Raw genomic sequence first — 16,811 nt, 5'->3', positions numbered from 1 at the left:
CGTGGAGCTTTTGAGTGGTTTTGGCAAGCCATTGTCTACCTGTTATGAGCCAAGCCTGCTTATTGACCAAAGATTATTGACTTCTGTTTTGTTGATCATTGCCTGCCTGTACCACGACTTTGCCTGCTGTTTTTGTAGTTTTGCCCCACGGAGCAGACTTCGGTCTTGACTCTTGCACCTTCATCGACCCTGAGCCTGCCTACCGCCCACCTGTACTTCTGCCCTGCTGACAGCTTTCCTAGCTACCGGACTTCCCGCATGGTGTACCGATTACGAGATTGCCTTCTCCCTCGGTACTGCGCTTTGGTTTTTTGGCTGGATTCTTTGTGTATGAATATTGCTTGTTTTTTGACCACGCTCTCTGGATATACTCTGAATAAAGCCCTGATGGGACTTTATTACACCACTGTTTCTGAGTCGTGCATTTCTCAAATAATAAATTACAAAAACACAGAATAAACCAACAGACAAAACTCAGGATCATGACAGGAGGTGATTATAGGCTAAATGTTGTGGTGGTGATTATAGCATTAATGTTATGGTGGTGATTATTACATGAAAGCGTAGATTATTATATTATATGATTGTAGTGTATAGTATGATTATCGGCTAAATGTCATGGAGGTGATTATAGCATTAATGTCATGGAGGTGGAAGCCTATATGATTGTAGTATGATATACCACACCCCTGCCAGACCTCTTCGTTCAGCCTCCACAGGCCGCTTGGCACCTCCCCCTCTCCGAACCTCCACCTCACGCTCACGACTACTGTCTGTTCAGCCTCCACAGGCCAGAACTGAAGAATCTCTCCCCACCTTCAAGCGCAAGCTGAAGACACACCTCCTCAAGCAGCACCTCTCTCCATCCCTCCCTACCTCTCTGTGACCCTTAATTGTTGTCTGTGACTTGCTTTGTGTATTGGTATTTTTAGTTGGCTAGGTAAGCAGTGTTTGGATAGTTAACTTTGGTCACTTTTGCTCTGTTGTTTGTGTCATTGTTCAAAAAAAATAAAAAATAAAAAATTGGCCCTCGTCCTTATCTTTGTTGTACAGGTAGCAGTTGAAATTGTACTTACCTATAGGGTCTTTCAGCGCACTTATCCCTGGTTATGGGTATGCACTTTGTTGTACGTCGCTCTGGATAAGAGCGTCTGCCAAATGCCAATAATGTAATGTAACGTAATGTAATGTAATGTAGTATGAAGGCCGTTTTGGGGGTGATTACAGCATTAATGCAATGGAGTTATGTAACAGCTGGGCTTAGTTTGTGGAAGGAAGCAGGGAAATCCAAGGATCACTTACTGGTTTTGTAGACACACACCTGATCACTATTTCAAACAGTCCAGGCTGAGGCAAGGAACCCGCAGTAGAGACAGGGAACCCACAAGAGAGGATGGAGAGGAGACGCAAGCCAGCTGGAAAGCTACCCGAGTCGCGTTATTTTATTTACATTTGTTATTTTTGTTTATTATTTTAGCCCAAATCCCGTGAGAGTGAAGGATGAAGACTTTTATTTATTTTTCCGTTTGGGGGCGTGTGCTCTCCCTCTCCAGCTTCTGTGTGCTCCCAGTAAACGATGGTCCCAGTAAACGATGGTGAAAACCTCCCAGGGGTGTGTCACAGCATGTTACAAGTTCATTATTATTATATTGAAGATTATAGCATTAAGGGTTTGGGTTATACGTATATAATATTAGCAGTAATGTTGTTACTCACTCTCTGCGCTGGTCCTCCTTGTTGTGTTGATCACCCACGATGAACACGCGCACCTTACTCAACCTCCAACGGCGTCTGCGCGTCAGCAGGTATGGAACCAAGAGCGTCAGACCTGAGGGGGAGAGACATTACCATTACACAGAGAGAGAGAGAGAGAGTCAGACCTGAGGGAGAGAGACATTACCATTACAGAGAGAGAGAGAGAGAGACATTACCATTACACAGAGAGAGAGACATTACCATTACACTGAGAGAGAGAGAGAGAGAGAGAGAGAGAGAGAGAGGGACATTACCATTACACTAAGAGAGAGAGAGCGTCAGACCTGAGGGGGAGAGACATTACCATTACAGAGAGAGAGAGAGACATTACCATTACACAGAGAGAGAGAGAGGGAGAGGGAGAGAGAGAGACATTACCATTACACTGAGAGAGAGAGAGAGAGAGAGAGAGAGAGAGAGACATTACCATTACACTAAGAGAGAGAGAGCGTCAGACCTGAGGGAGAGAGAGGGAGAGAGAGGGAGAGAGCGTCAGACCTGAGGGAGAGAGAGGGAGAGAGAGGGAGAGAGTGTCAGACCTGAGGGAGAGAGAGGGAGAGAGCGTCAGACCTGAGGGAGAGAGAGGGAGAGAGAGGGAGAGAGTGTCAGACCTGAGGGAGAGAGGGAGAGAGCTCCTGATTATGATCTGCTAAACTTTAATTGAATTTGGTTGTTTTTTAGTTACGTACAATGAAAGCAATACCTTAAATCAAATCTAAAAAGCTCAGGAACAACTTGAGTAACTTTCACACTAAAAGGAACTTAGCATCAAATCAAAAAATATTACAAAAAGAAAACATAGCTAGCAAGCCCAACGGCCACAGAACTGTCATCTGCCACAACAGGAGAAGTGGGACAAAACAGAAAGACTGGAACAAAATGACCTATAAAGTAAATAGGTAGGTTTCTTTATATAATTAATAATTTTCTGACTAGTCAAATAGCTAATCCAGTTAGCCTGCAGCTAGAGTGAGTGAGCAGCAGACATTTTGACAGTTGAAAATGGATACATTTCTACAGCAGAATAGTGGGCGGACCTTGCGTAACCTAGCAATCAGCTACCCTGAAGAAGTCAGCAGTGAAACAGGGAGAAAGAGGCACAAAGCTAGGCTACTGAAAGAGACTCCAGAGACGCTCAGAGCAGATTTTACTGTGCTGAATGAGAGAGAGATTTACCCAATTCAAAGAGGAAATCAGGACAAAAATGGAACAACTAGAAGAGAGCACAACTGATCTCCGTAAGGAAAATGAGCCTCGAAGAGCAGAACTGAGGGATTTAAAGGAGGACCTGGAGCAGAGAGACACGCAGATCCTTAGTCTCAGAGATGAGCTGCTCACAGACCACAGACTGCACATCACAGACTGAGAGCAGCTCAGCCCTCAGAATCACTGCAGACCACAGACTGCACATCACAGACTGAGAGCAGCTCAGCCCTCAGAATCACTGCAGACCACAGACTGCACATCACAGACTGAGAGCAGCCAGGCAGAGCCACAGGCCAGCCCCAAGCCCAGCACCGCCCCCCCTCAGGACCCCAGCCCTCCATCAGCATCACAGCCTGAGAACAGCCGGACAGAGCTACACCCAGCACCTACCCAAATTCCCAGTACTGACACAGCACACAAACTCCTTCATCGTTCCCGACTAGGGGAGCCAGATAACATCATCATACACACGGGTAGAAATGACCTGTGTTCTCAGGGAGAGAGGGTTTCACAGGCAGTGACAAAGGTGGCCCATAAAGCATGCAGGGAGTTCCCCACAGCCAACATCACCATCTCCACTTTACTGCCTCGAAAGGACGTCCCTTCTGAACTAATCAACAACATAAGCCGAGCCATCAGCACAGACTGCGCTACACTGACGGGAGTTAAGGTCACACATCACCCCACTCTGACCCCGGAGCACCTATATGACCATGTGCACCTGGACCGGAGCAGCGTCTGGATGTTTGCAGAGGACCTGAGAGGAGCAGCACCCAGCCCTCACGCCATCAGAGGACCACCACGCCACCACCAGGGAACAGGACGCACAGCCCACCCATCACAGAGGACGGATCCACCCAACAGAGCCCCGCCCAGCCAACCCAACACAGAGGAGCCCCTACCCAACAGAGCCCCGCCCAGCACAGCCAACCCAACGCAGAGGAGCCCCCTACCCAACAGAGCCCCGCCCAGCACAGCCAACCCAACGCAGAGGAGCCCCTACCCAACAGAGCCCCGCCCAGCACAGTCAACCCAACGCAGAGGAGCCCCTACCCAACAGAGCCCCGCCCAGCACAGCATACCAATCTCAGAGGAGGCCCCCACCCCACACAGCCTGGCCTGGAGACAACACACGGCCTACTACAGAGGAGCACAGCACAACAGAGTGCAGGTCACAGCACCCCCTAACACACAGCCCACCTACGCTCAGGTACTGTCTGGGAGGAACCACCCAGATTCTCCAGACTATGGAGAGGTGAGGCAATTACTACAGCTCATCTGTAGAATTACAGGATAAGTATGTCCATACATATAAAAAAAAAAGAAAAAAGGTGTGTATATGTTTACGTATGCATGTAATGTATATGTATGTATATGTGTATGTACATGTATGTATATATATATATATATAGATGTATATGTATGTATGTATGTACTGTATGTATATGTATGTGTATGCATATATATAGCCTATTCTTTACCACTTGTTCCTTTGTTGTAACTTCTTGATTTATCTGTGTTGCTTTTTACTGTACAAATCTATAACAAATTTTATTGAAAATGAGATCATTACTGATTAGCTCTTGGAATATTCAGGGTTTGTATTCATCGACATTTGGAATTAAAAGCTCAAATTCGGAATTCCACATACACATATCTGGTCATGACATCATTGTTCTTTTAGAGACATGGTGCCGTGACAACACAAACACTCACTGTCCCCCAAACTATCGAGAAATTTTACTTCCATCCCTAAAACATAACACTATTAAACATGGCAGAGACTCAGGAGGGGTGGTGATATGGTGCAAAGAGGAACTATCATCCAATCTATTTGAAATGGAAAGAAAACCAACATATATGTGGCTAAAATTAAACAAAAACACCACTGAGTGTAATAATGGCATATACATTTGTGCGGCCTACATTCCCCCTTTAGAGTCACCATACTTCCATGACAATTTATTTGAAATTCTCCATTCGGAGATCAGGCATTACCAGGCCCAGGGTAATGTCCTACTGATCGGAGATTTAAATGCCAGAACAGGATCAGAAAATGATATTGTGGATGTAACAGCCACATTTTCAGAACATCCTCTGTCTACCTTAACCCCACCACTACCCAAAGAAGCAGTCTTGATTATACTGCAAACAAAAATGACAAGGAGTTAATGCACCTCTGTTGATCCTTAGGTCTGTACATGCTTAATGGAAGGATTAGAGGTGACTCTTCAGGGAGGTTCACTTGTTGTTCAGCGCCTGGGGCTAGTGTAGTTCATTATGCAATCACTGACATGGACCCCTCCTTCATTAGTGCATTCACTGTCAGACCACAGTCACCACTTTCTGATCACTGTCAGATAAATGTATACTTAAAAAGAAATGGACAAAAGCCAAAGAACCCGAGCCCTGCAAAACATTTCAGCTGAACAAACCGTATGGGCTCATGACAGTGGACTGTGACATCGGTTTAACATGTTCCGTGCCATGCTTTGGCAATACAAATGCAAATTTTGTCATGCCAATAAAGCAATTTGAATTTGAATTTGAGAGAGAGAGAGAGAGAGAGAGAGAGGGAGAGTGAGGGAGAGAGAGAGTCTTTATAGGTGTGTGTATGTGTGTTTATAGGTGTGTGTGTGTGTGTGTGTGTTTATAGGTGTGTGTGTATGTGTGTGTGTGTTTATAGGTGTGTGTGTATGTGTGTGTGTGTGTGTTTATAGGTGTGTGTGTGTGTGTGTGTGTGTGTGTTTATTCAATACATATGTTCTCTCGCACCCCCATCATCAGAGATCCAGTACACATCGATGGTCTTCTTCCCCTGTTTGTTCTGGAAGACCGTGCAGATCTGTTCTGTGGGAAAAACATTCCCATTGCCCTCATCTGTGAACGGAGAGACTGGGGTTAGTACAGAGAATAGCTGGAACAAGCTGAGTGAGGTCACTATATAGAACAGCTGGAACAGAGGGTGTGTGAGTACGTGTGTGTGTGAGACTGTGAGGGTATATGTGTGTGTGTGTGTGTGTGTGTGAGAGAGAGAGTGTGAGGGTATATGTGTGTGTGTGTGTGTGTGTGTCAGTGTGAGGGTATATGTGTGTGTGTGTGAGAGTGTGAGGGTATGTGTGTGTGTGTGTGTGTCTGTGTGTGTGTGAGAGTGTGAGGGTATATGTGTGTGTGTGTGTGTGTGTGTGAGAGTGTGAGGGTATGTGTGTGTGTGTGTGTGTGTGTGAGAGTGTGAGGGTATATGTGTGTGTGTGTGTGTGTGTGAGAGTGTGAGGGTATATGTGTGTGTGTGTGTGTGTGCTTTCACCTGAGTTTCTCTCTGGAGTTACTTGCTCTGGGTCCAGTGTATCTTCAGTCTCAAAGGCAGGATTCACTGGCATAGAACAGAGTGTTTCAGTAAACATACACACTCAGACTTACAAACACACACACACACAAACACACACGTATGCGTATACACAGATTACACACAAGCACACATACATACTGTACATGTACTGTACATGTACTGTAGATACCTTCTCCTTCAATTTCTTCTGAGATGTCCAGTCCATCCATCATCCTTAGCAAGCACACACCATAATTGGAGTCAAATGTATCACTGTAAGAGAGGAGGATTACACTTGGACATTAAGAAGCAAACTGAAACTTTAATTATTCCCGTGACCACTGCTCCACACTGCTGCTCTGACCACTGCTCCACACTGCTGTTCTGACCACTGCTCCACACTGCTGCTCTGACCACTGCTCCACACTGCTGCTCTGACCACTGCTCCACACTGCTGTTCTACCCACTGCTCCACACTGCTGCTCTGACCACTGCTCCACACTGCTGTTCTGACCACTGCTCCACACTGCTGCCCTGACCACTGCTCCACACTGCTGCTCTGACCACTGCTCCACACTGCTGCTCTGACCACTGCTCCACACTGCTGCTCTGACCACTGCTCCACACTGCTGCTCTGACCACTGCTCCACACTGCTGCTCTGACCACTGCTCCAGACTGCTGCTCTGACCACTGCTCCACACTGCTGCTCTACCCACTGCTCCACACTGCTGTTCTACCCACTGCTCCACACTGCTGCTCTGACCACTGCTCCACACTGCTGCTCTACCCACTGCTCCACACTGCTGCTCTGACCACTGCTCCACACTGCTGCCCTGACCACTGCTCCACACTGCTGCCCTGACCACTGCTCCACACTGCTGCTCTGACCACTGCTCCACACTGCTGCTCTGACCACTGCTCCACACTGCTGCTCTGACCACTGCTCCACACTGCTGCTCTACCCACTGCTCCACACTGCTGCTCTGACCACTGCTCCACACTGCTGCTCTGACCACTGCTCCACACTGCTGCTCTGACCACTGCTCCACACTGCTGCTCCACACTGCTGCTCTGACCACTGCTCCACACTGCTGCTCTGACCACTGCTCCACACTGCTGCTCTGACCACTGCTCCACACTGCTGCTCTGATCACTGCTCCACACTGCTGCTCTGACCACTGCTCCACACTGCTGCTCCACACTGCTGCCCTGACCACTGCTCCACACTGCTGCTCCACACTGCTGCCCTGACCACTGCTCCACACTGCTGCTCCACACTGCTGCCCTGACCACTGCTCCACACTGCTGTTCTACCCACTGCTCCACACTGCTGCTCTACCCACTGCTCCACACTGCTGCCCTGACCACTGCTCCACACTGCTGCTCTGACCACTGCTCCACACTGCTGCTCTGACCACTGCTCCACACTGCTGCTCTGACCACTGCTCCACACTGCTGCTCTGACCACTGCTCCAGACTGCTGCTCTGACCACTGCTCCACACTGCTGCTCTACCCACTGCTCCACACTGCTGTTCTACCCACTGCTCCACACTGCTGTTCTGACCACTGCTCCACACTGCTGTTCTACCCACTGCTCCACACTGCTGCTCTGACCACTGCTCCACACTGCTGCTCTAGCCACTGCTCCACACTGCTGCCCTGACCACTGCTCCACACTGCTGCTCTGACCACTGCTCCACACTGCTGCTCCACACTGCTACTCACTATATGGTGGTAATGTAGTCCTCCATGCTACAGGGGGAGCACTCCTGCCAGTTGGTCTTGAATCCCATGATGAGCGTATTTGGCTTAAGTTTTCCCAGACCAGTGGCCTGTGGAGACAGAGGGGTGGTTTTACTGTTTCTTAAATGTGGAGAGAAAGAGAAGGAGTGCAGTAGCAAGAGAGGAGAAATTGAGTTCTAGTTCTGAGCAATTATATAATATTCCCCACACTTTTGTGTATAGTAACAAGAAAAAGTTATTCACAAAAAAGGACTGCATGATAGAGGGAGAGAAAGAAAGATGGAGCGAGCAAGAGAGAGGGAGAGAGAGGCGGAGCGGGTGAGAGAGGGAGAGAGGGAGAGAGAGAGGGAGAGAGAGGGAGAGAAGCTTACCTGCAGGAGGTTGTGGGCCCCCTCTCTGAGGCTCTCTCCAGTGAGGGGCGTGTAGAACGAGCGCACTTTCCTGTGATTCAGCCACTTCAGCAGCTTTGCCACGTCACGCTGAGGTGACACTTTATCATCCTCCTGACCGAGAGAACTAACATTCAGCACAACACCAGCACAGCCTCACCTCCTCTAAAGCACAACCAGCACAGCCTCACCTCCTCTAAAGCACAACCAGCACAGCTGCACCTCCTCTAAAGCACAACCAGCACAGCTGCACCTCCTCTCAAGCACAACCAGCACAGCCTCACCTCCTCTCAAGCACAACACCAGCACAGCCTCACCTCCTCTAAAGCACAACCAGCACAGCTGCACCTCCTCTAAAGCACAACCAGCACAGCCTCACCTCCTCTAAAGCACAACACCAGCACAGCTGCACCTCCTCTAAAGCACAACCAGCACAGCCTCACCTCCTCTAAAGCACAACCAGCACAGCCTCACCTCCTCTAAAGCACAACCAGCACAGCCTCACCTCCTCTAAAGCACAACCAGCACAGCCTCACCTCCTCTCAAGCACAACACCAGCACAGCTGCACCTCCTCTAAAGCACAACCAGCACAGCTGCACCTCCTCTAAAGCACAACCAGCACAGCCTCACCTCCTCTCAAGCACAACACCAGCACAGCTGCACCTCCTCTAAAGCACAACCAGCACAGCTGCACCTCCTCTAAAGCACAACCAGCACAGCTGCACCTCCTCTAAAGCACAACCAGCACAGCCTCACCTCCTCTAAAGCACAACCAGCACAGCCTCACCTCCTCTAAAGCACAACACCAGCACAGCTGCACCTCCTCTAAAGCACAACCAGCACAGCCTCACCTCCTCTAAAGCACAACACCAGCACAGCTGCACCTCCTCTCAAGCACAACACCAGCACAGCTGCACCTCCTCTAAAGCACAACACCAGCACAGCCTCACCTCCTCTAAAGCACAACCAGCACAGCCTCACCTCCTCTAAAGCACAACCAGCACAGCTGCACCTCCTCTAAAGCACAACCAGCACAGCCTCACCTCCTCTAAAGCACAACCAGCACAGCTGCACCTCCTCTAAAGCACAACCAGCACAGCCTCACCTCCTCTAAAGCACAACCAGCACAGCTGCACCTCCTCTAAAGCACAACCAGCACAGCCTCACCTCCTCTAAAGCACAACCAGCACAGCCTCACCTCCTCTCAAGCACAACACCAGAACAGCCTCACCTCCTCTAAAGCACAACCAGCACAGCCTCACCTCCTCTAAAGCACAACCAGCACAGCCTCACCTCCTCTAAAGAACAACCAGCACAGCTGCACCTCCTCTAAAGCACAACCAGCACAGCTGCACCTCCTCTAAAGTACAACCAGCACAGCCTCACCTCCTCTAAAGCACAACCAGCACAGCTGCACCTCCTCTAAAGCACAACCAGCACAGCCTCACCTCCTCTCAAGCACAACACCAGAACAGCCTCACCTCCTCTAAAGCACAACCAGCACAGCCTCACCTCCTCTAAAGCACAACACCAGAACAGCCTTACCTCCTCTAAAGCACAACCAGCACAGCCTCACCTCCTCTAAAGCACAACCAGCACAGCTGCACCTCCTCTAAAGCACAACCAGCACAGCCTCACCTCCTCTAAAGCACAACCAGCACAGCCTCACCTCCTCTAAAGCACAACACCAGCACAGCCTCACCTCCTCTAAAACACAACCAGCACAGCTGCACCTCCTCTAAAGTACAACCAGCACAGCCTCACCTCCTCTCAAGCACAACACCAGCACCCAAAGTAAATGCAAATGTACATTTCCCTATGTGTCACTGTAATGGTTGCATTTAATAAAGTCAATGAAAATCTTCCATGTCATTGACCACCACAATGAAATAATGTATTACCCACAAAGAGAACAATCAGAATTGAATGCAACTTTATTCATTAACAGATCTGTAAACCTAATCACACCTGGACATGGACAAAGCAATGAGGACAGAGTTGCTCAATGTTATTTCATCCTGAATTGGCATTGGAAATACACACCATCAGGATGTCCCCACAAATCATGAGGCTGATATTTTTGGTGAAGGAGCCAACAAAGTCCACCAGTGCCGGGCGAAGATTCGGGGGTCCAGTCAGGACCAAACACTGAGGCCTAGGGGTACAGGGAGGGAGGGAAGGAGGGAGGGAAGGAGAGAGAGAGAGAGAGAACAAGGCAGTGAGTTGTGAGTTTGTAAGTCTAGCTTATAAGTGAGTATGCGTGTGTATGTGTGTGTATGTGTGTGTATGTGTCTTTATAGGTGTGTGTGTGTGTATGTGTCTTTTTAGGTGTGTGTATGTGTATGTGTCTTTATAGGTGTGTGTATGTGTGTGTGTGTGTATGTGTCTTTATAGGCGTGTGTGTATGTGTGTATGTGTCTTTATAGGTGTGTGTGTGTGTGTGTGTGTTTATAGGTGTGTGTTTGTATGTGTGTGTGTGTTTATAGGTGTGTGTGTGTGTGTGTGTGTGTGTGTTTATTCAATACATATGTTCTCTCGCACCCCCATCATCAGAGATCCAGTACAGTCTTAGTGAATGACATTCAGTTCAGTCTTAGTGAATGACAGAGAAAGAGTATGAACAAAAAACTGTAGCTGTAGGTGTTACTAACAGAGGAACAGGGCAGTGTATCATAAAGCTAACCAAGTAAAACCCAGAACAGCTGTTTTACTTCAGAAGGGTTCAGGGTTTTTCCTTTGTGAATTCATCTGGCTAAATCAGTAATCCTGCTTTGTGAATTTATCCAGCTAAATCAGTAATTCTGCTTTGTGAATTTATCCAGTTAAATCAGTAATCCTGCTATGTGAATTTATCCAGTTAAATCAGTAATCCTGCTATGTGAATTTATCCGGCTAAATCAGTAATCCTGCTATGTGAAATTATCCGGCTGAATCAGTAATCCTGCTTTGTGAATTTATCCAGCTAAATCAGTAATCCTGCTTTGTGAATTTATCCAGTTAAATCAGTAATTCTGATTTGTGAATTTATCCAGCTAAATCAATAATCCTGCTTTGTGAATTTATCCAGCTAAATCAGTAATCCTGCTTTGTGAATTTATCTGGCTAAATCAGTAATCCTGCTTTGTGAATTTATCCAGCTAAATCAGTAATCCTGCTATGTGAATTCATCCAGCTAAATCAGTAATCCTGCTTTGTGAATTTATCCAGCTAAATCAGTAATCCTGCTATGTGAATTTATCCGGCTAAATCAGTAATCCTGCTTTGTGAATTTATCCAGCTAAATCAGTAATCCTGCTATGTGAATTCATCCAGCTAAATCAGTAATTCTGCTTTGTGAATTTATCCAGCTAAATCAGTAATCCTGCTATGTGAATTCATCCAGCTAAATCAGTAATCCTGCTTTGTGAATTTATCCATCTTAATCAGTAATCCTGCTATGTGAATTTATCCAGTTAAACCAGTAATCCTGCTATGTGAATTTATCCAGTTAAATCAGTAATCCTGCTATGTGAATTCATCCAGCTAAATCAGTAATCCTGCTTTGTGAATTTATCCGGCTAAATCAGTAATCCTGCTTTGTGAATTTATCCAGCTAAATCAGTAATCCTGCTATGTGAATTTATCCAGCTAAATCAGTAATCCTGCTTTGTGAATTTATCCAGCTAAATCAGTAGTCCTGCTTTGTGAATTTATCCAGTTAAATCAGTAATCCTGCTTTGTGAATTTATCCAGCTAAATCAGTAATCCTGCTTTGTGAATTTATCCAGCTAAATCAGTAATCCTGCTTTGTGAATTTATCCAGTTAAATCAGTAATCCTGCTTTGTGAATTTATCCAGTTAAATCAGTAATCCTGCTTTGTGAATTTATCCAGTTAAATCAGTAATCCTGCTTTGTGAATTTATCCAGCTAAACCAGTAATCCTGCTTTGTGAATTTATCCAGTTAAATCAGTAATCCTGCTTTGTGAATTTATCCAGCTAAACCAGTAATCCTGCTATGTGAATTTATCCGGCTAAATCAGTAATCCTGCTTTGTGAATTTATCCAGCTAAATCAGTAATCCTGCTATGTGAATTTATCCGGCTAAATCAGTAATCCTGCTTTGTGAATTTATCCAGCTAAATCAGTAATCCTGCTTTGTGAATTTATCCAGCTAAATCAGTAATCCTGCTTTGTGAATTTATCCAGTTAAATCAGTAATCCTGCTATGTGAATTCATCCAGTTAAATCAGTAATCCTGCTTTGTGAATTTATCCAGTTAAATCAGTAATCCTGCTTTGTGAATTTATCCAGCTAAACCAGTAATCCTGCTTTGTGAATTTATCCAGTTAAATCAGTAATCCTGCTTTGTGAATTTATCCAGCTAAACCAGTAATCCTGCTATGTGAATTTATCCGGCTAAATCAGTAATCCTGCTTTGTGAATTTATCCAGCTAAATCAGTAATCCTGCTATGTGAATTTATCCGGCTAAATCAGTAATCCTGCTTTGTGAATTTATCCAGTTAAATCAGTAATCCTGCTATGTGAATTCATCCGGCTAAATCAGTAATCCTGCTTTGTGAATTTATCCAGTTAAATCAGTAATCCTGCTTTGTGAATTTATCCGGCTAAATCAGTAATCCTGCTTTGTGAATTTATCCAGTTAAATCAGTAATCCTGCTATGTGAATTTATCCAGTTAAATCAGTAATCCTGCTTTGTGAATTTATCCGGCTAAATCAGTAATCCTGCTTTGTGAATTTATCCAGTTAAATCAGTAATCCTGCTTTGTGAATTTATCCAGTTAAATCAGTAATCCTGCTATGTGAATTCATCCGGCTAAATCAATAATCCTGCTTTGTGAACCCAGCTGTCGCCGCTTGACACCATAGTGACCAAAAGCTCTTTTTTTCTCATTTTTCAAGGTCGGTCGTTCGATTCCCAGTGTAGCCACAATAAGATCTGTACAGCCGTTGGGCCCTTGAGCAAGGCCCTTAATCCTGCATTGCTCCATGGGAGGATTGTCTCCTGCTTAATCTAATCAATTCTGTCGTCACTCTGGATAAGAGTGTCTGCCAAATGCTATTAATGTAATTTAATGAAACATAAAATAAAATATATGATAATGCATATGTATGATTACTCTTCATTATTTAACTTTTTTACTATTTATCTACTTTTCTTTCATTTATTTCTGTTATGGAAACTAAATATATAAAAGTTCTTTAATCATAGAACACTTTAATCATACACTAGAACAGAGATTATATTTAAGAAGCAGACCTCAGAAAATGAACTGTCCCTTTAATGAATTGTACAATGCTCAGTCATTTCCTACCGGGAAGTAACAAAGTGAAGTAAAGGTTCAGTTTGACTTCTGTCAGTAGAACAAGGGGGTATGACCCTAAAGTTAATCAATTCTGTTATCAGGAATCTTTTCACACAGACTGGTCCATGCAGGGACCCATAGTGTATCCAGTTGCAAATTTTCAATGATGTGGCTAAATGACAAGTATTGACCAGTTCTCATACATTCCTATGTTCTTATGTCAAAGCATATCTTAGATTAACCGAGAGAAATGTGGCGGAGAGAGAGAGAGAGAGAGAGAGAGAGAGAGAGAGGGAGAGGGAGCTAGAGAGAAAGAGAGGGAGAGAGAGAGGGAGGGGGAGCTAGAGAGAAAGAGAGGGAGAGAGAGAGGGAGGGGGGGCGAGAAAGAAAGAGAGGGAGAGAGAGGGAGGGGAGCTAGAAAGAAAGAGAGGGAGAGAGAGAGTGAGGGGGAGCTACAGAGAAAGAGAGGGAGAGAGGGAGAGAGAGAGGGAGGGGGAGCTAGAGAGTGGTGGGGTACACAGAGTGATGATGAAGTCAAGAGAGAAAATTAGAGAAAAAAGATTGAGAGCAAGAGAGGACTGGAAAGGAATGTTCCTCCACCTGAAGTTCTTGACGTGGTCCTCCACCCTGGAGAGTGAGACGGAGTAGGACAGAGCCATGTTGTAGGTGCCAGCTTGCACAGACGAGCCCCAGTTCACCTCTACAGAGAGACACAATGCGCTTAAGAGAACACAAACTTAAAATAATCACTGTTGTTCTATTTTAAATCTTTTTTAAATCCTGATCCAAATATCACTGGGCAACATACAGCCTACACCCACGCAGGTAAATGCAGGTAAAAATCAGGAAGATTCCACCTGGTACAGGATAAACAGAAGGAGGAAGCAGAAAGAGCATTAAGGCTTCAGGAACCAGAACTGAAACTTTGCACAGAATCACTAAATCATTTACTCTTTCAATTGCGTGAGAGATAAGGGATTGAGACTGATTTAAAGAATAACATATTGGAAGTCACCCAAAATGTTCTGTGTCTGTACAGTTCAGTACAATGATGTGGAAGGTACAGAGGGTATTAATGGAGATCAATAAAGGGAATCAATCAACATTCTGAAGAGAGACACTCAGTTCTAGGAACTCTTTAATTTGCTACAGAGCTGTATACACCGTTCACCCGGCTGCATTAGTGGTTCACGCTGTTAGGCCTCAGTTCATACACTTGAATGGAGTCCTAAAAGTGCCTCATCTGACTCAATTTACTGTAGATTACAGATACATTTCCCACATATTATGAAAACCATCAAGCATTTTTGATGGTTAATTGTGCCAAACATAACATAACATAACATAAGGTAATGGTGAGAACAGGCCATTCAGCCCAGCAATGCTTGCCTTTTCCTACCCTTAAGTGTACCTACTGCCTAATTTGCCTAAAAGCAAAATAGAATCTAACACCGTATCAAACCTGGTCTTGAAAACCCCCCAGTGTTCCTGCCCCACTACTTCCTGGCAAGCTATTCCACACATTGACTGCACGCTGTGTGAAAAAATACTTCCGAATATCTGTATGGAATTTATCCTTCGCCAATTTCCATTTGTGCCCTCTTGTTCTGCTAACCAAACTCAACCTGAAGAAGCGCCTATAAAACACTTTGTTAATCCCGTTAATGAATTTAAAAGCCTCAATCAAAACCCCCCTAAACCTTTTACTAAACTTAAAGAGCATCCTAAGTCTATCCTCACAACTCTAATCTTTTATACATAGAATCAATCTGGTTGGCCTTCTCTGAGCTTTTTCCAGTGCCTCTATGTCTTTCTTATAGTGCGGTCCCCAGAACTGCACACAGTACTCCAAGAGTGGTCGAACAAGAGTATTGCATAAGGTGAGTATAACTACCACTGTCATTAGTAGCAGTGATATTTCTGCATGGCAAATACTTTACTTGTAGATGTAGTAGTGTAATAGAAAAACAACAGACCCAACTGTCATGACATGCACACTACTTGTTCTGAGTAATTGACTCATTCATTGAAAGGGGCGTGTTCAAAATAATAGCAGTGTGGAGTTTAATGAGAGAATTCACTCATTCTGTGAAAAAACAGGTGTCATTAATTGTCCTTTATTAAGGAAGAAGGGAAGTAAACGTTCTTGTGCGTTTGATCGAAGCTCTCAGCGAGAAGCCCCCGTAAAGCACCATTGTTGAAAAAAGGGCATGAGCAGAAATGGTTAAGGAGAAGGAACACATCGATCGGCCCAAAGAGAAATGGCGTAACCTTCTGTGGACCGATGAGAGTAAAATTGTTCTTTTCGGGTCTAGTGGTCATCAACAGTATGTCACAGAAGACCCCCGGGTACTGAATTCAAGCCACAGTACACTGTGAAGACAGTGAAGCATGGTGGCACAAAAATCATGGTATGGGGATGTTTTTCATACTAAGGTGTTGGGTTCGTATACCAGGGATCATGGATCAGTTTGAATACATCAAAATACTCAAGGAGATTATGTTGCCGTATGCCAAAGAGGAAATGCCTCTGAATGGGTGTTTCAACAAGACAATGACCGAGTAGGCTAACAACATCTTGGTTCCAGACAAAAAGTATTGAGGAAATGGAGTGGCCAGCTCAATCCCATTGAAAACTTGTGGGGTGACATTAAAAATGCAGTTTCTGAAGCAAAACCCAAAAATTCACACGAACTGTGGAATGTAGTTTGTTCATCCTGGGCTGAAATACCTGTTTCTAGGTGTCAGAACTTGGTTGACTCAATGCAACACGGATGCATAGCAGTTATCAAAAACAATGGTTATGCAACTAAATATTAGTTCAGTAATTTAAAGTGAAGTTAAATCTTGAAAAATGTCTTAAGTTTATACAGTTTGAAGAGAGTTTGAAGAGAAAAATGTTTACACTGCCATTTCTTTGAACAAATTAATATTCCTTTTCTTTGCTTCCTGTTAAAGAATAATGCAGACTTCATAAAATTAGCTAATGCTTTGATTTGGAATTGAATGTGTAATATTTCCACTACATTTGAAATATTTAGCTAAAAGCTATTAAGAAATATTTGCACTTTATTAACTTT

At 45.0% G+C, this 16,811-nt stretch overlaps 1 protein-coding gene across 1 annotated transcript in view; it reads right to left on the bottom strand.

Annotated features, from left to right (window-relative positions):
- The window catches only part of LOC133120298 (solute carrier family 12 member 3-like), a 66,824-nt gene that overhangs the window by 22,332 nt on the left and 27,681 nt on the right, over positions 1 to 16,811 (bottom strand). The window contains exons 15-22 of the mRNA XM_061230290.1: positions 14,332 to 14,431; positions 10,468 to 10,579; positions 8,406 to 8,537; positions 8,017 to 8,123; positions 6,480 to 6,562; positions 6,269 to 6,334; positions 5,737 to 5,841; positions 1,717 to 1,828 (exon numbers count right to left, since the gene is read on the bottom strand). Coding sequence (XP_061086274.1) covers positions 1,717 to 1,828; positions 5,737 to 5,841; positions 6,269 to 6,334; positions 6,480 to 6,562; positions 8,017 to 8,123; positions 8,406 to 8,537; positions 10,468 to 10,579; positions 14,332 to 14,431 — 817 coding nt within the window. The remainder of the gene's footprint in view (positions 1 to 1,716; positions 1,829 to 5,736; positions 5,842 to 6,268; positions 6,335 to 6,479; positions 6,563 to 8,016; positions 8,124 to 8,405; positions 8,538 to 10,467; positions 10,580 to 14,331; positions 14,432 to 16,811) is intronic.

This window comes from Conger conger, unplaced genomic scaffold (genome assembly GCF_963514075.1).
Source record: "Conger conger unplaced genomic scaffold, fConCon1.1 SCAFFOLD_88, whole genome shotgun sequence".
In the NCBI taxonomy this organism is placed as follows: domain Eukaryota; kingdom Metazoa; phylum Chordata; class Actinopteri; order Anguilliformes; family Congridae; genus Conger; species Conger conger.
The sequence above is the reverse complement of the archived record's forward strand: the minus strand, read 5'-3'. Positions and strand labels throughout refer to the sequence as shown.